At 41.0% G+C, this 26,963-nt stretch overlaps 1 protein-coding gene across 3 annotated transcripts in view; it reads left to right on the plus strand.

The window, feature by feature from the left end:
* MYZAP (myocardial zonula adherens protein) overlaps positions 1-26,963 on the plus strand; it is an 88,361-nt gene that overhangs the window by 52,736 nt on the left and 8,662 nt on the right. For 2 of the 3 annotated variants that reach the window (XR_012022627.1, XM_072808791.1), the window contains exon 11: positions 13,808-13,891. The exons of the other annotated variant lie outside the window; for it this stretch is intronic. Coding sequence is in view for 1 of the 2 variants with exons in the window: in XM_072808791.1 (XP_072664892.1) it covers positions 13,808-13,891 (84 nt within the window). In the remaining variant the exon portion in view is untranslated. The remainder of the gene's footprint in view (positions 1-13,807; positions 13,892-26,963) is intronic. 3 annotated transcript variants of the gene reach the window in all.

Genomic DNA, 26,963 nt, shown 5'->3' on the forward strand with positions numbered 1-26,963 from the left:
CAAAGTCAGGTTAAATGAATAAAAAGCAAAAGTAGCTGAGTTGATTTCTTGATGGATACACAGAGCTGCCCTTCTGCACTTTGGGAGTCTTAGGGGCCAAATGGAATCTTTGGGTATGCTTCCCTCTGCTCTGCTCTGCGCTCTGTTCCATCCCAGCCACCAGTCTCTTGAGTAGAATATTTGCACATAAAGCAATTAAAAAATGTTTATGTTCTCTCCATCCCAAGAATCTTCCATTTTAAATGGAGCAGCCGCTTGTTAGCACTCGGTTCATTTTGAAACTATCTCTCGTGTGTTGTGCTGAAACATACTGCACAAAAGTACATTTTTGCCAAATGCCCTGGGTTTAGGTGATGCAGAGTAACTTCTGTCACTCATAATTTAGCCAAATGGGGGTTGGGGAACGGAGCCATAGCACTGAGCCCACACCCCCTAATCCACTCAATTGAACTGTTTCCAGATCATGTCACACGAGCTCTTCTCCAGATTTAGTCTCCGGTTCTTTGGAAGATGATAAGATGGTAGCCTGGGTTGGAAGCAGTTCCTTTTATTGTTCGTGATTAGAAGAATACTTGAACTCTGCTGGGAAGAGGTGGCATGTGTCTGTGATGAGCCGACGAACAGAACAGGAAGGACATGTTGTGGAAAGGCAGATTTGACCACATAGGGCTCTCGTTTGTGAAAATACCACACACTGTCACCTCGACTTGTCCAGCCTCACACTGCAGAGTCCAGAGAACTCAAAGAATATTTGTAGAAACTTGGGTTCCTAGACATCAAAGAACTGCAATGAAAATACTAAAAAATAATTCAGGAGGTGCCAGGTGGAGGCTGGTTCTAAGATCTTGGGAAATGGAAGCCTCACTTGTGGAAAAGCTGCCTTGGACACCTGCTAACGTTGGGAGGCGGGCTCGAAGAACTCCAGTGCTCCAGGAAGGAAGCGCACCCCACCAGATCACGCCCCACGTAATACGGAAGCAGCCTCGTGTCCATGTCCTTTGGTTATATTTGCATATGGGAGGTGGCCCTGAGGATGTCCTCTCTGAATGGAGACCGAAAGCCCAGGTCAATGTAGCATTCTCTTTGTGTAAGCAGGGTTTGGTTTGCTTTTCATGCCCATGGGCACTCTGCTTGCATAGGCAGTTAACTAACTTCACGGAAAGGAGAAGTCTATCCAAGGAAAAGTGAAATATATTTGATCCAAATATAGTGAAGTGAAATACTTCACGCCTGCTTTATTTTTATAGAGATCTTGAGACAAGCCACAGGTGCTGGTAGGTCATCAGCACTTAACAGCGCCCCTGAAGACAGACGAGTAGCAGGAGCAGCAGTGGTAGTAATAGTCGGTGGGTGGGATCGCCTTAATCAGCCAGTACACTGGGCTGACGGAGGGACTTCATTTAGGGGCTGGGTGTCACTTAGGTGATGGGTGGCTCTCTACTCCCACTTCTCCATGGCAAAGTGGGCAGGTAAATGGTTTCCTGTCAGTATTTGTCTTTGGTCTTTCATTCAGATCCTTGTACCCTACATCGGCAAGGTGGTGGATGGGGAAGGAACCCTTGGATGCTCAAGGCTGTTGTTTTATCCCTTGGCCACTCACATCTGGCGCTACTCAGAAGTTTGAGGCAGGATTTATTTGGAGTAAATAAAAATGTTAGTTTCAAGTTCTCATGTTCAACATATTATTCATTTCTTAATTTTAAAATCTTAGATACCTTTTCTAAACTGGGAAGTTTTTAGAAGGTATCAAAGGGTTCACTGTGTGTGTGGACCTTTTTACCCCCCTCCTATACATTACGTAAATATTGCAGGTTTATTTTATGACACATGCTGACTAATATACTCGTGATACAAACCGTCCTTTCAAGGGAGGTCTTTTCTTTGTAATGTCATTGAATGCACTTTCTCTTTCTTGAGATTGTTTGTAATTGGCTGTAAAATATTTCTCAGAGACCTGGGTGCCCATATTCTGCCCAGAGAGCTTGTGAGGCTGCTGCACTCCTGTTCCAAGTAACTACCAGCCACTGAATGTTTCTCATGCTTCAGGGCCATGCATCTAGACCTAACATCCCACATTCATCCTCTATGGGGAGTATTATTAGCACAATTTTTTGGCACAGGAAACTGAAACACAGTCTTAAAAAATAAGCCACTGGCAGTCTCTCAGCACATGATGATGGTGCTAGGGCCACAAGATCTTTGACTCCAAAGTCAGTGTTCATTCTTATTTTTGCATGCATTTGTAACTGGAAAAAAATTTAAACATAGAAAATTATAGAGAATGGTGAGAACAAAGACCCAGCTACTCTCCTCTAGAAGTGACCAAATGTTAACATTTTGGCATATTTCAGATTTTGTCCGAGTAAAAGAAAACATTACAAAGAAGAGGTTCTTTTTACTTCTCTGATCTTTTTCCTCCTTCCTCCCTCCCTCTTCAGAAGCAATTTGGTGTCTCCATCTGGGCTGTATTTTGATGCTTTTACTACATACCTATGTATTTATTATCAGTATTTAGTTCAATTTATGTGTTTCAAAATGTATGTACATCCTTATTTATAATATATAAGTAGATATTATTGTATGTATTATTCAACTTACTCTTTTCCCCAGTTTTGTTTTTGATGTTGTTACATATAGGTCTACATTATTTATTTTAATGGCTCTCTAATACTTTCTTGTATTAATGTACTGTAATGTGTCCTGTTGATAGGTATTTAGCTTATTCCCAGATTTTTATTCCTTGACAAACCATGCCAAACACTCTCTTTGCTTCTGTAGTTATGGAGCATGGCTGGAGGAAGTAGGGCCATGCCAGGGCCTTGGGTTGGCAGTCTCCCCTTCACTAGACACTGCCCAGTGGGTCTCCGGAGTGTGCGTACAGTTCCACCCACTGGGAGGGTGGATTTCCCCACATCCTCATCACTTCTTGGCACTGTTGCACCATAATTTTAGCGAGTTGTGAGATAGTATCTCTTTTGTTTTAATTTTCACTTGCTTCAGCTTGATTACTGCTCATCACTGTGGGTGCCGCTGAGCATCTTTTCATTAGCTTGTTGGCCATTCAGGCTTCCACCCGCTTCCGCCCTATCCTGAATCAGCTGTTCCTATCTTATCTTCGCTTTCCTGGTTATCTTTTCTCCTGCTGGTTTGTCGGAACTCTGGATACTACCAATATTGATCATTTGTCAAAAAGTGTGTGGATGCTGTTATCTTCTCCCAGCTAATGTTTTTTGTTTGTTTATGGTCTCTTGTATAATGCACACATTTTAAATTTTGGTATAAACTTATCAATCCGTTGGTATTGTGTTGTGTGTCTTGTTTGTTGCCATAGGATATTTTTGCGATGGTTTTAGAGTTTTTTCATCTTTATGTCTTGGATTATAACTCCCGCCACACTCATACCCTTTATCCTCTTTCTTACTCTTTTTCTCTGTAGCACTTAGCATCTTAGCATCCTATAATATATACTACGTTTACCTGTTTTGCTTACTTAACTTATTTTCTGTTTGCCTCCACTAGAATGTAAGCTCCGTGAGGGCAGTGACTTTTTTCCTGTTTTGCTCTTGGCTCTACTCCTAACATCTGGAACAGTCACTGGCATATCATAGGCGCTCAATAAATATTTGTTGAACAAATAAAGAATAATCCATGTGGAATTTATTTTTGTCTATACAGGGTGAACAGGGTTGCATTTTTCTTTCTTTTTTTTTTTTTTTTTAATTCACGGAAAGTCTGTTTCCCTAACAGCATTTCCTGAATATTCCATCCTTGCCCCACTAATTCTTTTCATGGCACCCTTATCAAGCTAGCATTCTTTCCCTTGTGCCACTATCTTTAAATGTTCCTCTTCTCCCGCCCTGATGGGTCAGCCAAAAAACATTTTAAAAGCGCCTTTTATGGAACAAATGCAAAAATAGATAGGAGTTCTTGCCCTCAAAAGACCTTCTGGTTGACACTAAAACTTGTTAGAACTCTGGTCAACTATGACAAGTATTCAGCAGGGGTATGAGCTGTGTGCTTGGGCAGAGAGGCTGGAGAGGGTAGTGATTAGGTTCATAGGCTTTGAGTAAATTGCATCTGGCTTTGCATCCTGCTCCTCTCTTAACAAGGCTTTAGATCTTGAGCAATTCTCCAACATTCAGTTCCTGTATCAACAAAATGAGGACGATCATCATAGTCCCTGCTTCAGAGGCTGTTGTAAGGCTTGGCTGATGAAATGCGCGCTGGGGCTTAGCACAGAACCCATAAGCGTTCACTAATGCTGGTGTGGGTGCACAGCCTTAGAGAGGAAGTGATGATTGACCAGGTCTTGCAGGATGGATTGGATTTTTCTAGGCAGGGACTTAATGGGTGGAAAAAGACATGCCAGACAAAATATAGAATAACAACAACAAACCAAGAGAAAACAAAAACATGGAGACCAGAAAGTTTAGGGTGGGTTCAGGGAGCTATCAGTCTAGTTTGACTGGCTTGTAGAGGAGGCTGGAAATGAGGTTGAGAGCAGTTGTGGGTTCGCACCCACTCAGCATCACACTGAGAAAATGTCCTGTGTTACCCTGCTCCACATTCCGTAGTGGTGAGTTCTGACTGGTTGGACTTGACCCCAGAGTGATGCCCCCTGGCAGGAGGGAGCCGGGCAAATGGGAGGGGAGAGAAGCCGCAAGGGCAGCTTGGAGGCTCCCAGGGGAACCTGGGCCGGTGCAGGTGAGTGTCCACCCTCCAGAACCCTTGAACCTTAGGAACATCTTAAAAACCACCATTGTTGAAGTGCCAGCCATGTCCTACATGTGGAGCTGGACATTGCCATGTGTCCCATCTTACGTTAGCCTGAAATGGCTCCCTCCCTGGGTATTCCTGTTCCATGTAGGGTCTTTGGTACATGGTAGTGCAGCTGTGGTGGAAAGCGTGGGGATAGAGACCTTAGAGTATCTTCTCCCTCCCACCTTCCTCCTCTACAGTCAGAGGGAAAAAGAACAGTTGGGAGACTTCCGGCCCCTACAAAGGCTTTGAAAAGGAAGATACGAGGTGCCTGGGCATCTCAGTCGGTTAAGTGTCTACCTTCAGCTCAGGTCATGGTCCCAGGATTCTGGGATCAAGCCCCACATGGGGCTTCCTGCTCAGCTGGGAGCCTGCTTCTCCCTCTGCCCTCCTCATTCTCATATTGTTTCTGTCTCTCTCTGTCTCTGTCTCTCTCTCTTGTTCAAGTAAGTAAATAAATCCTTTAAAAAAAAAAAAAAAGAAAGAAAGAAAAGGAAGATACTGGCCAACCTGTTCCTCCAGCCTTGCCTGCTTCCCGGGCCATGTTGCCGTGATAGGTCATCATCCCCGGGAGGGCAGAAGCAAGCCTCTGAACGTCAGGGTGCTGAGAGGAAGGGCCAGGGGCCCGATGTCAGGGAGATGGAGGTTGAGATCGCAGCCCCGCCAGCCTCCAACTCGGGTGACAAGCTGTCCTGGTGTGCCTGTGGATGAGAAGCTCCTGGCCCGGGGACTCCAGTGCTAAAGCCTGGGCAGCCCCAGGCAAGTTGGGATGAGCCGGTCACCCCTCCCTCACGCCCTTGGCAATCAGCAGGTGCATCCTGCCTCGGGGGATGTGCCTGTCCCTTTATTGAACTGACTTGGGCCTTTTTCTGCTGCCTGTCCTCCTCCCCGGGATGTGAGATCCGTGCAGGTGGAGAGCAGGTCTTCCTGGCTGCCTGCTGTGCTCCCAGCGTCCAACACTGGGCCTGATGCACAGGTGATCCCAGGTGACCGCTGCGGGAATGCCAGGTGACGAAACTCTAGGAGGCTCAGTCTCCTCCTCTGGCGGGGAGAACCACTGCTAGGGTTGTTCCGGAGGTTAGTGAGCAAAGCCAGCAACCGGCCTGGGACCCAGGGCACCCCTCTGTCTTCCTTCCCAGTGGCACATTATTCCACCCTCTGGTTGGAAAGCCAGTTTATTCATCCTTCCGGAATGTTTACACGACCCTGTCATGTTTAGGCACCTGGAAGAAGCGGGGTGCTATTCCTCTCCTTAAAGAGAAGTTGGGTTATCTTTAATACAAGATAGAAATCAAACCAAATTGGATTATTCTACCTCAGAAGCCAGTTTCAACTGATCCTTTTGGATGGTATCGTTCTATTATTATATATTACTTCAAACTTAATAGAAAAAATTGATTAAAATAGGTGCCCTGTTCATATCTAGCCTGGCTGAATGCCACAAGACACATTAATTGGAAATGAATTTCTACAAACCCAATCAAGCATCATGAAGATGACAAATGTACCTTTTTCCCTCCGTTCCTTCATTGATTTTTCATTTTCCCCACTCAGAGCTTCATTTAGCAATTTTTCAGTTTCGTTTTGTTGTGGTCTTAATTCATTGCCTTCACTCCCCCCAGAATGAGATAATGTACCTTGTCCTTTTTAAACTGTTCTTTTATGTTGCATTAGTGCAGGGCAGATTCTGATCTTGTCCTATCTGCCTATGCTTTATTATTTTTTAGGAAAAGCGGGTAACTTTATTATTTTTTAAATTCTTACTGCGGTGGTTTTTATCAAGGAGAATGCACTTTAAAAATACAATAACTATGAAATTACCGTGTTACAAGACCTCTGAGATATAATTAAGAGCAGCTGTAGCAAACATGAAGAACCTTTTCCGAGAAAGAGTGGAGAGTATGCATTCTCATTTCTCCTCATGGAGTATGTGAAGATCAAGCAGGATTTCCTATTTTGCTAAGGGGAATGAGGACAACAATTTTTGAGATCACAGAGGGGTAACAAGAGTTTGGGTGGCAAACAAGGCCCTGTCAGGACACGAGGAGGCAAAAGGAGAAGGTGACTACATGCCTGAGTGAGCTCTAGAAGGTTCTTAGCTGTCCTGTTCAATGCCTGCTCTGGCCAATTCACTGGGCCTCTAGGGGGGTTGAAAACAATAATAAGAATCTTCAAACTGTTCTTCTTGTGAATTTTTCAAATATTCTAACAGCATATATTTCCCCTGAGAAGTCAACAAGGACTCATAATAAAGTATCCTATTGCTTTACTATAATTCATAGCTATGGTTATCTCGTTTTGATTATTAGTTTTAATTGGCAGTTACTCATCTTTGATACATTTTTCAGTGGGAAGATGAATTATTTCTTCATAAATGTGGTTTAAAGCAGAAATCCTTTTGAAATGAGGGTCTGTGGGAAAGAGTAACAAATCAGAGGTGTTGGTGATAGAGGTAGGGAGTTTTATTAACATGTGGTCAGCCTTCACAATACGCATGCACACACACATGCACACAGCCCTCCTACCCTGATTTGAAGTAAATGTGCCTGTGGGCCTTAATTGGGTATTCCTAAAATTTGAATGAAAGCAAAATTAAACAAATTTCAAAGAAAATAAGTCTGTATAAACTTAGTTTGCAATGAAAAAAATTAATTCCCTTTTCCTTGCTAGGTTTTAATGTGATTTGATATGATCATTGGTTTTAACATACCTTCTAGAATTATGCTCCATTTTGGTGTGTTTATTGTTGTATTTAAGGCATTTTTCAGATGCATGTATATTATCATCTGCCTGCTGGTAACACACAATACCCTAAAGCACAGTTTTTTTTTTTTTAAAGCACAGTTTTTAAAAAATAACGTATCAAGTGCTGTCTAGTATTTAAGACTTCTTTGCTGCTGCATTTCTTATTCATTAATTTCTCTTCACATTCCCAACCTCACTGGTGAGTTATGCTTCACACGTTTCACCCAGTCGGGTACTGTTCACATAATTCTAATTATAGGGCTGTATCATCTTCTGACACTAACCTGAAACGACCTGTGACCTATATGTCTCTCACTAATGGGAAAAAAAATTGCAGGAAGCTGAGAAGCCTCTCAACTTCTAGGGATTGCTCCCAATCCATAACAAGACCTTACTAAAATTTTGTACAGTTTCACTTTGTTCTGGTTGACATACAAGCCCTTTTCGAAAGCAATCGGAAAGAGTCCTTTCACTATAGTGATGATTTTTTTCCAAAAGCAGGTTTATAAAATTGTGTGGATTGACACAAGCGATTACTTCTTCTAAGAGAACAGTTCTTTTATATAAGATCATTGATACAGTAAACACCTGTGAGTGTGCTGTTGAGTGCAAGAGAGAGATGTCAACAAAGGATGGTAGGAGCAGTCAGGTGTCCTATAACAGGCTTTATTCAAAGGACTGAGGCAGAAGAGAAGAGGGAGACATGAAGTTAGCCTGGAAGCCTTGGGAACTGCTCGTGTGGGAGGTGACCACTCAGTGTAACAGCAGATTTCCTGGTGGAGAGTAGGGTGGAAGCAGCAGCCTGTGCAAAGGCCTAGAGGCAGGACTACTGTATGTCTGTGGAATGCTGAGGATGAGGAGGTTTAAATGTAGGGTTCATCTGGGACAGGACAGGCTGAAATGATAGTGGGACTGTAGCAGGAGAGCCCCATACCCATGCTAGAGAGTTTGAATGTTAGAAGCTTGGGAGGGTCTTTAAGGAGGAGAGTGATACATTCAGCATCTCTGGAGGTAGGTCTAGAAGTCAGTATTTTGTGAAAGCTCCCGCTAGGTGATTCCATTGTGTGGCCATGGCTTCAGGGGGATTGCTTAGTTCAGATCACCTAGGGAGGTAACTCCATGGTGGCTAGTGTGAAGAAAAGCCATTACCTAAGGATACCCCTCTGCCACGCCCCCCCCCCACGTGTCACTTTAAATATCAAACTGGCTGTAGGCTTAAGAGGTCTAGTGTCCTGAATGATCATTAGGCCGCAAGACATATATTGAGTTTGGGTTACAAAAAACCTGCCTGCTGAGACAAAAATAAGAACAAATTCTATTCACATTAGGTAAGAGGTTCCAGATTTTACCAAGACAAGTTTCTTCTGTTGTTCTATAAGGGGGTCCACTATTTGATACTGAAATTTAACTGTTGTGACAAGATTATGTTCCTATTAAATAAAATGGATGAGGTCTGGAAAATAAGTGCTTCTAATTTCTCATTTCCTGATGCTCTGATTTGAGCCTGGTGGCTTGGGTCATTTACTACCACCTGGTGACAGCTAGGCCTAAATGCAGCTTCATGAAGAAGACACGAACCTCAAGGTCAAATTTACAAGCTTTTAATGTATGGAAAAGAGCAAAGGTTGCCTGCCAGCTGCATGGTACCCTGGAATTTGGAGTGGCCCCTGATTTTGAGGGTGCTTTTGGGGCCACGTCCACCTGGTTCATCAGGGCCTCCAAGAGACTATCCATCCAGACAATTTTGTCTCTGAAGTCTAAGAGATAGATTGTTGAGAGATGGATGGATGGAGTCACTGATTCATTTGTTCGTTATCTGAAAATGTAAAGCTGACAGAGGTCCTTAACTCTCAAGAAGCTCACAGTCTAGTGGGGGACAAACGCCAGTAATGACACAGTAGTAGCTAGCTTTGAGTGTTTACCGTGTGCTGGGCTCTACAGGAGACAATATTTGAAGGTGCTTTGAAGCTGGCAGTCAGGGATCCCACCACTTTTCACGCAAAGGTGTGATTTAGAGATTGTGCCTCATGATGGGTGTCTCATAGGAAGACACGTGGGATGCGCTCCAGGGACAGACCCCAAGGGGACAGATTTGGGATTCAAAGCTGGCACCCCTTTTAGGGCATGAGGGCCAAGCCAGGCACTGCCTGCCATCCTCGGTGTCCCTTTTTCTCTAATCTGAACGCCCTGGTCACAAGGATGTACCGTGCAAGATGCTTCTGTAAGGAACGCTCGAGGAAGGGAGCAAGTGCGAGGGTGCAGCATTCACTTACAAAGAGCACGATCACTTCTTGAAGCTTTGGTTGCTGAGAAAGGCGAAGCACCCCCAGATCCTTCCCCCAGCTGTTGTGTCCCCGCGCAAGGAGGTGACTGCTCCAGAACCAGCCTGCTGTCTTCTGAGAACTACCACAATTCCCCTCCCTCAGCATCCTCTAGGTGGCATCTCTGCCTTTTATCTACTTAAAAAAATTTTTTTTATTATTATTTTTTTTTTGTATCTACTTTTTAAAAAGAAAATCCTCGGTGTCTTCATATGAATGGTTCATTGGGGCGCCTTTGACCACATCTCTTGCTTCTCTGGACTCACCAGCCACTCCCATTACTGCAGAGATGGTGAAGCAGGTGTATCCGGAGCCCATTTTTGTGTTATTTGAGGAAATTTACCCCAACCTCCTTGGAACGTTGTAGCTAATTTCACTACCCATCTTGCCTCTCCTTTAAAGAATGAAAGTCAATTTTCAAAAAAAAAATCTTAATACTATAAGAAGGAATGAAAGAGGAACGCTGGTAAGGATGATTTTTGAAAACTAGTCCTACACATATCGAAAGAGAATTTAAAGAAACTTTCCTTTTGCCCAGAATCCTGCCCCAGCCTCAGTATGATTTCGTTGATCTAACTTCCAGCTTTTACTTCCAGTCGTTGCAAGCTTTGGTTTTTGGTTTTGGTTTTGTTTTTTCCCCTCGAGGCTTTTCGTAAACACTTTTACATTCTGCAGTACATTTGTTTGTAGTGTCTGTGTCGTATATTCCATCAAATTGATATTCCATAACGTACTAGCCGATGCTTTAGTGCTAGACGTTAAGGTTATTTCCAATTTCTATTATAAATAATAGGAGCAAGAACATCTTTGTATATATAGCTTTTTTCCTCTGTGTCTGAATTATATCCTTAGGATAAATTCCCAGGAGTGGGATTAGTGGGTCAAAGGCTATGAACAGCTTTATGGCTCTTAATATTTATTGCTAAATTGCCCAAAGGGTCATTCTAATTTACAATGCCACCTGCAACACACGAGAGATGCTGCTCCTCCCAGCTCTTTCAACACTGATTTCTTCAGCCGGTAGTTTTGGGCAAATTTAATCGTTATTAAAGGGTAACTTGTTACTGTTTTTAATTATAATAATACTAATTATTATCAATATTGGACAGTTTTTCTTAAATGTGTTTCTTATACTCTGTTTCATGGGCTTAATTTTTATGTGGGAGGATTATATTTTTTGACACTGGGTGGAATTGAAAGTATTTTATCATGAAAATGTCACATGCACTCAGGACAGAGAGATTAATCATTGAAGCCCCTCAGACTCATGACCAGATTCAACAAATAGCAAAACTTGGCTCTATTTCCCTTTCCTCTTTTTACCCTGCGTGTAGTAATTCTGAAGCAAATCCCAGACATTCTGTTTATGTTTCCTGTACACTTCAATATCCATCTCTAAAACATATGGACTTCTTATATGCTCATAATGCCACTGTCACACCTAACAAAATTAATGATAATTCTTTGGTATCCATTAATATCAATATGTCCTAAAATTTTCTGAAATGTCTTTAAAATGGCCTTTTCTTTTTCTTTTTTTTTTTTTTAACTGAAGCTTTGTTTCATTCAGCATACAGAGAAGCCCATTTGTTTGGTGGTTATGTTTCTAGAATCTTTTAACCTAGAACATGCTTCTCCTTGTTTGCCCTGCTCCCCTGCCGGGTTTCCTGCATCCAGTGACATTGCAGGAATGAGTCAGTTGTCCTATAAACATGCCCACATTCTGGATTTGACTTTCTGTTTATTAGCTCTAGCAGCTTGGGGAGATTCAGTTTGATCTCTCCTGCAGGGAGGAAGCAGGAATACTTCGTGGTGGTGCTGTGCGATTTACTCTCTCTCTCCTTGGTGACGTGGCATGTCTGCTTGTCCCACAGTGGGTGATGCTGAGGCTGATCACGGATTCAGATGGTGACAGCCCAAAACACAGTTGTAAAGTTCCTCATGAGCCCGGCCCCTGATTGTTTCATCTGTTAATTCATCTACTATAACGGGCCAGTTATTTCCTAGGGATTGCACAAGGGTGATTTTCTAAATCTCTCATTCTTTCCCCATTTATTAACTGGAATTCATCTGAAAAGGAAAATGTTTTCCCTCATTAACCGGGATTTTTTTTTTTAGTAATCTCAAAATGCAGTTTGCACCAGAAGGGCAGGGCAGGCTTTGTACTTTATTCTGTCTCTAAGTTGCCAACTTTCTAAAGCAAGGAGTTGGTTCCCTAGTCATTTCCAATGCTGGTGCTGTTGGTTTTTGTTTTTGACGAATCATGAAATACTCAGGGTGTTAAAAACATATTTATTCCATGCGCTTTGCTCAGTTACATTTATTATTCTTTTTGATGCTAAAATTGTCCCAATCCTTGGCCTAAAGGAGACCCTGCATGTATTTGTTTTCAGGCACAACAAGGTATCTTGGGTTCCCCTCGTATATTTTTGCCCCCTGAAATGAGCTGTTCCTCCAAGACGACCTGTGTTTCATTGGTGAGGGTTAGTATTTAGGTGCCACCATCTGGATATATTATGTGCTTATTGTTTTTATTTCTAAGTTTCTCAGCCAAGCAGAGTTAGGAAATGCATATTTAACAAGTGAAAGTAAAATGCGTTCAATACTGGTATTTTCATTTCAAATTTAACAAAACTTAAAAAAAAAAAACATTTCTTTGATTTCACACTTGTATTTCCTTCTCTTCCATTAAAAACCTTGGTTTCAAACATTATTATACTTTAATATCTCAAATAGTCTCAGAACAATACCAGCATTATTACCAACAGTTTTTCTAGTGAATAAGAAATTTCTTTGCAGTTCTGTTTCTCTTTAGAATACATTAGCTTGTTCTAACGTTTGAGTTCTTTTCACCAATTTGATATACAGTTAAGTTCCTTTATTTCAATTTGTTTTCAGGTATTTGGATTCATTTTTCTTTTTGGTTTTATTTTTTGAATCTGTAAAAATATGCTTTCAGAACTAAATGTTGGTAACAAGGTATGATCAAAAAAGTCTTTTGGGGATGCCTGAGTGGCTCAGTGGTTGAGCGTCTGCCTTTGGCTCAGGTCATGATCCGGGGGCCCTGGGATGGAGTCCTGCATTGGGCTTCCTGCTGGGAGCCTGCTTCTCCCTCCCCCGGTGTCTCTGCCTCTCTCTGTGTGTCTCTCATGAATAAAATTTTAAAAAAACGTCCTTTCTTCTGCCTCCTCTAATTTCCTCCTTCTGCTATTGGCAACTATTTCTTAATAATTCTTTTATCTTTGCAGAATTTCTTTTTGCAAATATATATGCATTCATATATCCTCATCTGTTTTTTTTTTTTTTTACCATTTTATTTATTCATTCATGAGAGACAGAGAGAGAGGGAGAGACACAGGCAGAGGGAGAAGAAGCAGGCTCCATGCAGGGAGCCCAACGTGGGACTTGATGCCAGGTCTCCATGATCACACTGTGGATGTGGGCTGCCTCGAAAATTTAAGCTGAACAATTATTTTACATAGAATTGCATCTGCATCTCCCAAAGCATACTCTCTGGAACATATATAGGATGTTAAGGAGGGTTACACAGCAAAATCAGTGTGGAGATGTTAGGTTAAACAAACCTAATGAGGGATCCCTGGGTGGTGCAGTGGTTTAGTGCCTGCCTTTGGCCCAGGGCGCGATCCTGGAGACCCGAGATCGAATCCCACGTCGGGCTCCCGGTGCATGGAGCCTGCTTCTCCCTCTGCCTGTGTCTCTGCCTCTTTCTCTCTGTGATGACTATCATAAATAAATAAAAATAAAAAATAAAAACAAAACAAACCTAATGAGATGTGACTCCAAAATCATGTGGCCACAGAACCCTCTATTCCAGGAAGCATCTCATGTTAACACTGTTCCATGGGACACAAAGAACCAAAGTGTGGGTTCTATTTAAACGAAAACCAAAAGCATCTCTTCCGGTTGATTAACTTCTGCTTGTACAATTTTGTGTTTATTCACAATTTCTAATTTCTTTCTAGATTGAATCGTTAAAGAAAAAGGTGCAGCAGAAACAGCTCTTGATATTGCAGCTTTTAGAAAAGATCTCTTTCTTAGAAGGAGAGGTAAGACGCTATGTTTCTTTAAGTTGGTGTCTTCTCTACCATTAAATTTTATGTTGCTGAGCCTACCACCGACACTTAATTAAAAATATGGCTATTTCCTGGCCTTATAAAATTGATTGAAGGTTAACTGCCAACACTGAAAATGAGATTCTGACAGCTAGTTTTTCTTGACCACCTGACTCTCCTCATTCCAGCCTGCTGTGCACCTCTGCTTTTTGGCTCTCATTTTTCTCATTCAAGAATTTTCTTAGCAAGTCTTAAGCTGTGGAATAACACTTGATAATTTTCCACGTTTATGTAATGCTTTATAGCTTGTGAAGTATTTTCATGAATATTCCTCACACGGTTACCTCAGTGACTTTAAGAAAGGCGAAAGGAGAATCGTTACCTTTATATTAACAATGTTTCAGAAGGAGGCACAGAGAAGGTAGGTGGCTTTGCTCATGGTCACCCAGCTTAGTTAACACCAGAGCCAGGCTGAGAGATGGGGTCTGAATCCGCTGCTCTTCTGTGACACTGAGTCAACAGGTTAGAGGTGACTTGATGTCACCTGAACCCTTAAAGATATTTAGCCTTCCTGACTTTCTGGCTTTTTTGAAAGTCATTTTGAATATTTGGTATAGAGTCCAGAAAAGGAAATTATGGAGTTGGAAGCACCTTAAGAGCTTAGGTATTAACAGAAGGAGAAGCCAACATCTATTTGTTCTGAAGGCGCTTTATTAAGAGCTTGGCATTGAGCCTCTTCCTTTTGAGCCTCATGAATCTCTCCTTGTCTATGCCCCTCAACATAGCTCTTCCCCCAAGGGAGACAGCCCAGGAGGCAGTGATGAAGTCAGAGGATGGGACAGAAATGTCATTTGTTAAGCACCTGGTATTGCTGGGCGCTGTTAATTGTGCTCCACATCCTTTGTATAACATGGGGGCTAAGCGCAGAATCAGATGTGCCCAAGTTTGAACCCTAGATGTGCCTCTTATTAGCGGTGGAAAAAAGTAGCAGTGTCCACCAGCTCTCTCCCTCCCTGCGGCTGTGCCACTCAAGCCAGCTCTCCTCCTGGTAGATTATGAAAGCCCAAGGGGATGTTGTGCATAGAGAACAGCATTACACCTGTGGGTGCTTGTTTCATGCTCCATTTCTTAAACTCATCTCATGCCCAGACCCTGAGATGTGGATATTATTAGTCCACTTAATTGATTTGGTGGGTGATCCCAGGAAGCCCCAGTAGAGGACGGGGGGAGGGGCGGAAACGAGTCAGGGAGAGGATAGATAGTGTCTTGCTGAGGAGGCTGCCAACGTGGACAGCTGCGGCTCACTCCATGGGGAGTCCCTAGGACATGCTCCGCACTAGCCTCTGAGTTGTCCTTACCCAAAGGTCAGAGAGCTGGGCATTGATCCACTAACTCCCGTCAGCCATTGGTTGAGGCCTGCTCCTGGGGGATGCATCCACTGTGGCCTGCCCTCAGGGCCAGCCAGACTCTGGTGGTTTGAGGGAGCCCCCAGGTAAAGAGTCACAAGTGGCATGTCAGGAAATGGTGAGTGTCCAAAGGGTGTGGGTGGGGCCAGCAGCATCTGCTATGTATATCCAATAAGCAAACCTTGGAGAACCAGTTTCCCTTGAGCATTTAAACACTGGTTAAACTTTGATTAAATTCTCATAAGCTATTTAAATCCCACTATGAATGTAGTATGGCTAATTCCTTTTGATCACTTCCTGTAGCCACTTAAACAGCAGATAAAACACATAAGTTATATAATGATGAGATTTAATAATATATTTATACTTTAACGTATTCTAAAATATTAAATATCTTGTGTTTATTTCTTCATTGTTTCTGTTCTTGTTTTTTTTTTTTTTAATATCTTACCAAGGCTATTGTTTTACTTATTTCAGTGTGTTCTTAGAGTTAATATCATTATACCACTTTCCAGACAGGTGCGCTAAGGTTAGAGGGTCCTGATTCTTGGGGGGGGGGGGGGGCGGATAAGGGTACACTAGGATGAGGTGGCTTCAAGGTGATTCAGTCAGGACCCTTTATCACCATGATGCATTGACCTCGCTTTCAGAACAGAACTCATGTATTCCTCATTAATACTTTACCACAGTTTGTTGCGTCAGGTAGATGTTTCACCTCCTAGAAGATAAGAGATGGCTTTTGAATACTTGGTTTTCTTCTTCAGGCTGTTTGACTAGTTTATGTTACAAACACACTGCTGACTGTTGGTTCCTTGTTAACTGTATGTGACCAGTAATGGCAGTGGATCTCTGCTGCTCTTTCCACCTGGTGGTTGTAGGGTTACCAATGCCAAGCAGTCTTGCCATGGGGCCAAAGGTCCTGGGATGACCTGACTTATGATTCATTTCGTTACTCTTTCTTACTTGACACAGAAATTTCATAAACGAACATATAATTAATACTCTATAAAAGAGATGACATCACCTTAGATATTGTTCCTAGTTTTAAAAATCAATATAAATTGTAACATAGCTTATTATGGTCACCTGTCTTTTCTATTAAAACTATCTTTGTGTATACTTTCTATTAACTTTCCCTTTGAGAGACACTGTTGAACACAAGGCATTTTTTAGATTCACCTTGTTTCTATAATAATAATTTCCTTCTCCTTTTTTTTCTTTTTTAAAGATTTTATTGATTTATTCATGAGAATACACAGAGAGGAGACAGAGAGAGAGAGAAGCAGAGACACAGGCAGAGGGAGAAGCAGGCTCCACACAGGGAGCCTGATGTGCGACTCGATCCCCGGTCTCCAGGATCACACCCTGGGCTGAAGGCGGCCCTAAACCGCTGAGCCACTGGGGCTGCCCCTCCTCCTTCTTTTTGATGCCCAAATTGTCACACCTCAGATGGGGAGAGTTCTCCTACATCAGTTTCTTTGCCCGTGCAGCAGGGTTCCTGGTGCTTCTGGGTTCATTCTTGCCGCCTCGTTTTTGTCTTGTTTCAAGATACAGTACTGGCTTGTCGCCAAGGAGCCCTGGTTCATTTTAGTGGCAAACTATATTGAGAACTACCTGGGCGTGAGAATTGGTCATGGCTAAAGCAGTGTGCCTACTGTTAGGCTAATTTTAGTCCTGACAGAATTGGGGGAAGTACATGTCTTTTTAAGATTACGAAGGGGGCACCAAGGTGGCTCAGCAGCTGAGCCTCTGCCTTTGGGTCAGGTTGTGATCCCAGGGTTCTGGGACCAAGTCCTGCACTGGGCTCCCCATGGGGAGCCTGCTTCTCCCTCTGCCTATGTCTCTGCCTCTCTGTGTCTCTCGTGAATGGATAAATAGAATCTTAAAAAAAAAAAAAAGATTACTAGTCACACATTTTCCAAACTTATCTAATTATATCGCTTTACAATACAGGATTCTGTTGGCCACTAAGAATTTCTGTGCTTTTGGCCGGTTCTCACGCCACTAATTTTTATACCACATCTTCCCACCACCTGCTTTAAACCATAATGATGCCAAAGGTGGTATTCCAGATATCTTTGAGAAGTTTTGATAGACATATCTGGTAGCCTTTTATATCCCACCTTATTAATAAAGTAGCTACCTTTTACTAAGTGCCTAATTGCAGACCCTGGAGTTAGGCTGCCCGAGTTCAAATTCCCAGCTCTGCCACTTGCTAGTTGTGTGATCTTGAATAGGCTGTTTAACTGCTCTGGGGCTCAGTTTGCTCATCTGTAAAAGGGAGTCTTCTCTAAAATGGTGTCTTCTCTATAGAGTTGTTAGGAGGATTAAATTAGTTAATACTAAGTGATTAGGAAAGTACATGGCTCACTGTAAATGCCATATGTGTTTACTGTTTTTCCAATTGTCCAGGCCCCAGGGTCTCCTTTCCTTGTCACTGATACATATTTCTTCCTCCTCCTTTTCCTCTCCCACCTTCCTTCTTAAAACAAAAAATGTGGATCATTTTGGTCTCTAAATCCAACATTTGAACTTACTGATGTTTACTCATTAGATTTGGAACCCTCCACCCCAACCAGATCCCTAGAAGTTTGCTCTAGCCTGGCCCCATCACACCACATTTTTATCAACCAATTCAAAATCTTCCTGACATAAAAATATGTCCATTCTTTCTTCTTTTCCTCCCAACAATACTTTATTTGCCCACCTTTTGAAGAAGGAATATCCCATTCCCTATTTCCTATATAGAAACTGTTACTAAATTGAAATTATGCTTTATAAGTATATAAAGTTGGTCAGCTGTCTGAAACTCTGATGTGATTCCATTCCATTTTTCACTGCTGAAAATCCTGAACTTACAGCAGAATTCCAAGGTCAGAGGAAAGGAGTCACATGTCTTGGTTTTGTTCATCCTGCATTTAATGCATGTTGTATGGTACATAAACCTCTCAACGTGTCCGTTGTGCATTCCTGGGACTATTATTAATTTTCCAGGGTAATAGTGGGGCAGCAGCACCAGGCACCAAGGCTGCACGTATGCATTTTATTGGACACACATTTTTGTTTAGTGCCTGTGCTCCAGCTCCGGCCTCTCCCTCCCCTGGGCCTGGGGGAGTTGGGGGAGGAGGTGGCTGCCCTATATTTGTGACATAACTTCCAAAAAATGCCAAAAGGTGCGGTACCAGGTCCTTCCTTCCTGGAAGGCGCACAGCCTCCTGGGCTGCATGTCACATCTAAACACAAGGGGGCGGTATTTGAAAGCAGGACAATCCTGGAACCGGAGGCTCAGCCCCAGAAGCCACCCTCCGCGGAACACAAGCCTGGCAGTAGTGAGGCTGCCTTTTGTCGGTTCACTGTAGGTAGTCTGTGGGATTGAGAGCAGAGTCTTTGTTTTCCTAGACCTAGTCCTGACACTTTTCTATTTCTAAATCTGTTCCTCCTTCTCTAACTTGTCTCCTACTGCCCATATTCAAGCTCACACCTTTGGCAGCCTTGTTGTATATTCATTTACATCAATAAGCCTTATCTATGTAAAGTGTATAGTGACAGGTGGGAACTAGACTTCCCACGGTGGTCATTTCACAGGATATATGAACAGGGCACCTGGAAACACTATAATGTGATATGTCAGTTATACCAAAAAAAAAACTAAAGTGCCTAGTTCATTGAATGTTGACAGTTGCATGTACCAGTGAAACCAGCACCACAGTCTAGATACAGAACATTTCCACCACTTCCCGAAGACTCCATTTCCCTTTCTCAGTTTATCCCCAGGCAGCCAGTGATTTGTGTTTTTGTTTTTTGGTGGGAGGCTCACCTTGTCACTGAGGACTGGTTTGCATCCTCTGTAAATGAAATCATACAGTACGGACTCTTTTGTATCTAGCATCTTTTGCTCAGCATAATGATTTTAGCTGTATCTGTGTTGTAGGTGTTCCACTGTATTTATTTATCCACTCATTTGTTGATCTACATTTGAGTTGTTTCCAGGTTGGGGCTCTTGTGAATGATGCTGTTGTGAGCATTACTATACAAGTCATTATGTGGACTTAAGCTTTTACTCCTCTTGGGTGAATTCCTAGTAGTGGGATGGCTGTGTTGAACAGTAGATATAGGTTTAACTTTCTAAGAAACTGTCGAATGGTTTATTAAAGGGACTGTGTAGTATTTTACAGTCCCACTAGGAGTTCGAATGTTACAGTTTCTACATCTTCACCCTTAGTCCCATCAATCTATTTGATTTAGCCATCCTAGAGGGTGTTTAGGTAGTATCTCATTGTGGTGTTATTTGCATTTCCATGGTCACTAGTGATACTGAGCATCTTTTTAAATGCTTATTGGCCATTTAGTATTTTGAAGTGCCCATTCAAATCTTTTGCCCATCATTTTATCAAGTTTTTGGTTTTCTTATTATTGAATTGTAAGAGTTCTTATATTTTGGATGCCAGTTGTCAGATACATGTATTGTGAATATTTTCTCCCATTTCATGATTTGCCTTTTCATTTTCTTTTCTTAATTAAACTCTTCCCCCAATGTGGGGCTCGAACTCATGACCTCAAAGTTGCATGCTTTACTGACTGTCCAGCCAGATGCCTCACTTTTTCCTTTTCTTGAAGATAAGGTTTTTATTTTTGGTAAAGTTCAGTTTATCAATTTTTTCTTTTATGGTTTATCCTTTTTGTATGCTAAGAAGTCTTTGCCTAGTACAAGGTCACAGAGATTTTCTCCTAGGGTTTTCCCTAAATGTTTTATTTGAGATCTGTAATCCACTTGGAGCTAATTTTTGGGTTTGGTGTGAAGTAAGGAATGTATCTTTTTCCACATAGATAGCCAGTTGTTTCCTTTTAGCACCTCTTTGATCCTTATTATTTATACATCCCCCCCCCAGTCTTTGATCAGTCTAGCTAGGGGGTTATCAGTTTTGTTGATGTTTTAAAAAATTGGAATAGCTTTTGCTTTGTTGATACTTTCTGTTGTCTGTTTTCTATCCTATTGAGTTTTGTTCTGATATTCATTATTCCCTTCCTTCTAATTATTTTGGTATTACTTTGCTCCTCTTTTTCTAGGTCCTTGGGGTGGACATTAGGCCATTGATTTTAGAGCTCTTTTCTTTGTTACTATCAGCAGCTATAAACGTCTCTCTGTACGCTCTGCTTCAGTGGCACCCCTCAAGCTATGATATGTTGTATTTTCATTATCATCCAGTTTGAAATATTTTCTAATTTCCTTTGAGATTCTTCTTTGATTTATGGATTATTCAGAAGTGTGTTGTTTAACCTCCAAATATTCGAGGTTTTCTTATATATTGTTTTTGATTTCTAATTGTTATTGTCAGAGAACATATTTTGTATGGTTTTAATTCTTTTAAATTTATTGAGATTTGTTTTATGGCTCAGCACATGGTTTCTCTTGGTTAGTGTAAAAAAACAGGTATTCAGTTATTTTTGTGTTCTATAAATATCAATTAGATTAAGATGGCTGATAGTATCATTTATTTTATTTATGTTCTTCCTGATTTTTGTGTAATTCTTCTATCAATTGCTGACAGAGGGGTGTCAGCTAAAACCATTGGTATGGTTTTAGACCATCTATTTAATTTTTTAATTTCATATATTTTGAAGCTCTGTTATTAGATATGTATAATTTTTATTGTCATGTCTTGGTGATGAATTGACTTTTTCCTTATTATGAAATGTTGGTCACTGTCTTGTTCATATTCTCTGTCTTGAAATCTGTCTTCTCTGGCATTAATATAGCTATTCCTGCTCTCTTAAGTTTACTGTTTGTATTATATACCTTTTTCCACCCACTTATTTTCAGCTGATCCATGTCTCTATACTTAACGTGCATCTCTTATTGACAAGACATAGTTAAGTCTTGCTTTTTAAAATATATTCTGATGTCTCTTTCATTGGAGTGTATAGTCCGTTGACATTTAATAATTACTAGGATTGGATTTAGGTCTGTCATTTTATTATTTATTTTCTGTTTACACCCTCTGGTTTGTTTTGCTTATTTTTGTTCTCCCTTCTTTTGTATTCTTTTGGATTATTATTATTTTTAAAAATTCCATTTTAATATATCTATTGGCATTTTGCTATGTCTCTTTTCTCTAACATATTAGCCATTATCCTTGCGTATCACAATGTACATCATTATTTGTTCATAGTCTACTTAAAGATCTAATATTAAACTACTTTGCGTAAAATGTAGAAATCTTGCAATGAGGGCAGCCCAGGTGGCTCAGCGGTTTAGCGCCGCCTTTGGCCCAGGACCTGATCCTAGAGACCTGGGATCGAGTCCCATGTTGGGCTCCCTGCATGGAGCCTGCTTTGCCCTCTGCCTTGTGTCTCTGCCTCTATCTCTCTTTCTCTCTCTCTCTGTGTCTCTCATGAATAAATAAATAAAAATCTTTAAAAAAAAATCTTGCCATGATATAGGTCCATTTACCCCTTCCTCTGCTGTTATAGGTATCACACTTGCATGCATTATAAACCCACAATACATTGTTACAATCGCTTTTAATATTGTCTTTCATATTGTCTTTCATATCTACTCATATAGTATCTATTTCTGACGTTCTTCATTCATTCCTGAAAATCTGTTTCTCGTAGATCATCTCTCTTCAGCCTGAAGACCTTTATGTAGCATTTTGTTTAGTATAGCACACATGAGGACAAATTCACTTAGTTTTTCTTTATCTGAAAGTGAGCTCTTTATTTTACCATCATTATTGAATCATTGAGCGTTTAGGGATAAATTTCTTTCTTTTAGTGCTGTCTTCTGACTTCCAGTTTCTGATGAGAAATCTGTGGTAGTTCAAATTATTGTTCCCTTGTATGTAACAAGATTGCTTTCAATCTTGTGGGTTTCAGTAGTTTGAATAAGATATCCCAAGGTATATTTCTCTTTGGATTTATTCTGTTTGGGATTTGTTGAGACTCTTGGATTTGCAAATTTATGTCTTTCACCAAATTTGGGAAATGATTAGCCATTATTTCTTTGATTGTTTCTCCTGCTCTAGTTTCTTTATCCTCTCCTTTTATGATTCTAGTGTCCCTATGTGAGGCATTAGAAATTGTCCCATAGTTCCAGGAAGCTCCATTTATTATTTTCAGTGTTTTCTTTCTTCATCTTACTCTGATTGGTTTTTCTTTTTAAAGATCTATTTACTTTAGAGGGAGAGTATGGCAGGGGAGGGCCTGAGGGACAAAGAGTTTTAAGCAGACTGTGTTGGGCACAGAGCCTGATGGGCTCAATCTCATGACCCTAAAATTATGAGCTGAAACCAGGAGTCAGATGCTTAACTGACTGTGCTATCCAAGTGCCCCTGATTGAATTTTTGTTAATATGTTTTCAAGTTCACTGACTTTTTCCTTTGTCATCTCCATTCTTTCTTTGGTCTAGTGATTTTTTAAAAAAAAATTTCAGGGAGTATATTTTTCTGTTCTAAAGTTTCTACTTGGTTCTTTTTTTTAATATTTTCTGTTTGATTTTTTAAATTATATCAATTAGTAGTATATTTTTTTTTAAAGATTTTATTTATTTATTCATGATAGTCACAGAGAGAGAGAGAGAGAGGCAGAGACACAAGCAGAGGGAGAAGCGGGCTCCATGCAGGGAACCCGATGTGGGATTCGATCCCGGGTCTCCAGGATCGCGCCCCGGGCCAAAGGCAGGCGCCAAACCGCTGCGCCACCCAGGGATCCCCAGTAGCATATTTTCTTTTACCTCATCGAGCATAGTTATAAAAGGGGCTTGAAAGTCCTTGTCTGAAAATTCCAACATCCAGGTCATCTCAAGATTGGCATCTGTTGGTTCTCATTCTCTTTGGAAATGGGTCACATTTTCCTGACTCTTTAAAGTTCAGTAATTTTGGATTATAATCTAGACATTGTAAAGGTTCTGTTGTGGAGGATTTGGATTGTTCTATTGTTCTGAACAGTGCTGAGGTTTTTATTTTAGGTAATGAATATGGTTAGACCCAACTCCACCCTGCCATGCTGTAGTGGGTGATGGCTCAGATCTCAGTTCAGCTCTTTAAGCCTTGGCTGCAAACTTCTTTCAGTTGACCCAACACATGCATGGTTCGGGGGTCTGCCAGAGACTTGAGTTGAGTCTTTACATGGAATTTTACATTTCTGCTTTCTTTCTCTCCTTTTTGGCTTCCCTTTATTCTTGGCAGTCCTGGTTATGCTGGACTCCTTTTTTTTCCCTCTACAAGAAAGGTGATCTTTCTGTTGAATTTCTAAAGGGTCTGTGCTGCTGCCACAGTGACTGAACTGCTCTTGGGCAAAGCTGCAAACAAAAACAAATGAGTCACAGAGAACACGTTCTTAGCTTGTCACTCCCCTCTACAGCTTGCCTCTCCGTGTTCAGTCTCCAAAGACCTTAATAGATGGGTTTTTTGGTTTTATTTGGTCTTCTGTCCACTTCATAGCTATTCTTTGCAGGAGGATCCATTGGCTAAATGCCTACTCCTCAGTGCTATAAATACAGCTCTCACTCCTTGAACTAGGAAATTGTAGTGGCCTCCTTGACTAACCAAGGAGTTTTATTTCCTTCCAAGACAATTTTCACCTGGAAGCCCAGTGGTTGAAATAAAATCTAGTGCTCTGGCTTATCAAATTGGGTATAAAATCCTTGTAAAGGCATATGTAGCCCTTCGGAACTAACTCTTGCTACCTATATACTGCAGCAAGGTGCTTGTTCTCAACCTGGTATATTCTGCAATTCTGGAATACTCATCCCTTTGTTTCTCTTAGTCTTTCCCTTGCATAACTCCAGGAAGCCTTCATGGAGTTCAGTCATTTTCCCTGTCTTGAGTTCCCCCTTAATATTCTGTGGGTCCCTCTGGCATGGGACTTATGCTTTTGTTATTTTCTGCTTGGTTGTCTGTACCCCCACAAGACTGAATTCAGGGGTTGCAATCATGCCCTATTTCTTTAACTGCTAACTAGCTCCCCTCACCCAACTTTACACACTACCTGATACATAGTTGGTACTCCTTTTGTTCACATTAAAATTTAAGAGTGCAGGTTTTTTATTTCAGCCTTCAGCATGTATCTCATATGCACACATAGAGTTCTTCTGAAATAGAATAAAGGATTTGTGGCTACTTTGCCACATTGCATTCAGTCTATCAGTAGGGCATATTTACTTAACCTGTCTTTTGTGCCCCCTAACTGTAGGTAGTCAGTTCAGAATTATGTGAAATCCTCATTATTAAACTCTACACTGAGAAGAGACAAGGCGGTGGGGTTTCTGGAGCTTGTTAATGGGCAAGCCCCTTCTGCCTTTGTCTTTCCTTATGAATGAGAGAATCCACATATTGCTAGAGAAGCTGTGTGTGCACTTGTGTGTGTAAATGTTGTACCTTAGGCAGTAAGCCAGCAACATTCTCCATCCTGAGCATTAGGTAATAGATTTGGAGTCCATCCATCTGTCATGGCTCATCAGCTGCTATGGATTCTCTCCCTATACACCATTTCCCTTTTTTTCTGAAGGGATCCATAGACCTTTACAGAACATGAGTTTGTACCAGAGCTGCTGCTTTGCTCTTTGGTATCACCCATTTCAGAGTATGATCTACTGAGTGATAGCCACATTCTTGCTTTTGAAACAAATGAGTTTCTTTTTCTTTTTTTTTTTTAATTTTTATTTATTTTATGATAGTCACAGAGAGAGAGAGAGAGAGAGGCAGAGACACAGGCAGAGGGAGAAGCAGGCTCCATGCATCGGGAGCCCGACGTGGGATTCGATCCCAGGTCTCCAGGATCGCGCCCTGGGCCAAAGGCAGGCGCCAAACCGCTGTGCCACCCAGGGATCCCGAGTTTCTTTTTCAAAGAACCGTTCAACTTTCACGCATTAATCTAATGTGTTAGAATAGTGCTTTAGCTTCTTAAAAGACAAATGCTTTAATTTTTTCTAATTGTGCAAATAACATTCTCCTTATGAGACTACTTATACATTTATTTATTCAGTATTTACCTTGCATCTCTGACATGGCATGCTCGGAGAATATAGCTAAGAAGATAGATAACGTTATTGTCTCATGAAAAATTAAAGTGTTGGTGAAGATGTGAAGAAAAAGGAACCCTCTCATACTGTTGGTAGGAAGGCAGACTGGTACAGCCATAGTGGAAAACAGTATAGAGGGTACTCAAAAAATTAAAAATAGAGCAGCCTGGGTGGCTCAGTGGTTTAGTGCCACCTTCAGCCCAGGGCGTGATCCTGGGGACCCAGGATCGAGTCCCACGTCAGGCTCCCTGCATGGAGCCTGCTTTTCCCCCTGCCTATGTCTCTGCCTCTCTCTCTCTCTCTCTCTGTCTCTCAATAAATAAAATCTTTTAAAAAAAAATTAAAAATAGAACTATCCTACAATCTAGTAATTGCACTACTGGGTATTTACCCAAAGAATACAAAAATATTAATTTTAACTAACTTTTAACTTAAGTGACATATGCACCCTTCTCTTTATTGCAGTATTTACAATAGCCAAATTATAGAAGCAGCCCAAGTGTCCATTGATCAATGGATAAAGAAGAGGTGGTTTGGAATATTATTCAGCCATAAAAAAGAGTGAACTCTTGCCATTTGCAACAACATGGATGGAGCTAGAGAGTATTATGCTAAGTGAAATAAGTCAGAGAGACAAATATCATATGATTTCACTCATATGTGGAATTTAAGAAACAACATAAATGAACAGAGAGAGAGAGCGAAACCAAGAAATAGACTCTTAACTCTAAAGAACTGATGATTACCAGAGGGGAGGTGGGTTGGGAGATGAGTGAAATAGGTGATGGGGATTAAAGATCATTACCATGATGAAAAAATAAACTAATAATATACAAAAAGAGAAAATTTAGCATTACAGAAAAATATAGAAGGATTAAAAAAAAAAAAAACCTCAATACCCAGAGATAACCACCATTAACCTCTTTCTGGATTTTGTGTGTGTATATTTGCCCTTTAGGTGCCAGGCACTATCCTTTCTTCTGTTTTCATTCCAATATTCTCAGCCCCTTTGCTCCTTTGTCCTTCATTTCCCCCATGGGGCAAATTTCCAATTCCTGAGCATCTAATCATCAGCCTATGTAATGTTTGGCTCTGGCCTGAAAAAAACTGTTTAGAATGCTAATTTTAATCCCAAGGAGCTTGTTCTACTTTATATGTTTGAGATTCTGAATTTTCCAAACCTATGAAATACTAATTATTAAGTTATAGAGGTATTTCCCACTAAATTAAATTAATAGACTTACTCATTTTATAGTTTAATAAGGGAGTATTAAAACATGAGCTGTACCTTATTTATAATTGCAAAAAAAGTGGTAAATATCTAAATGCCATCAGTAAGAGACTAGTTAAATAAATAATATACATCCACACAATGGAATGCTATGAACCCATTAAAATAGCTTGTTGACATAAAAAGAAAACTAATAAACATGCCAAGATATTCACAACAAATTGTTGAGTGAAAAACCCCAAATTTAGCATACAACAGGGTATTTTGTTTGTTTCCATTGATGTAAAATTGGATACATATGTATGTACATGCACAGAAAAGTATCTGTAAGGATGCAAACTATTTCTTCAATTCCTACTGTATAAGAGGTGCTCAATAATACATTATGATGTCCATGTCACAGGGTAA

Source organism: Canis lupus, chromosome 32 (assembly GCF_048164855.1).
Source record: "Canis lupus baileyi chromosome 32, mCanLup2.hap1, whole genome shotgun sequence".
Lineage (NCBI taxonomy): Eukaryota > Metazoa > Chordata > Mammalia > Carnivora > Canidae > Canis > Canis lupus.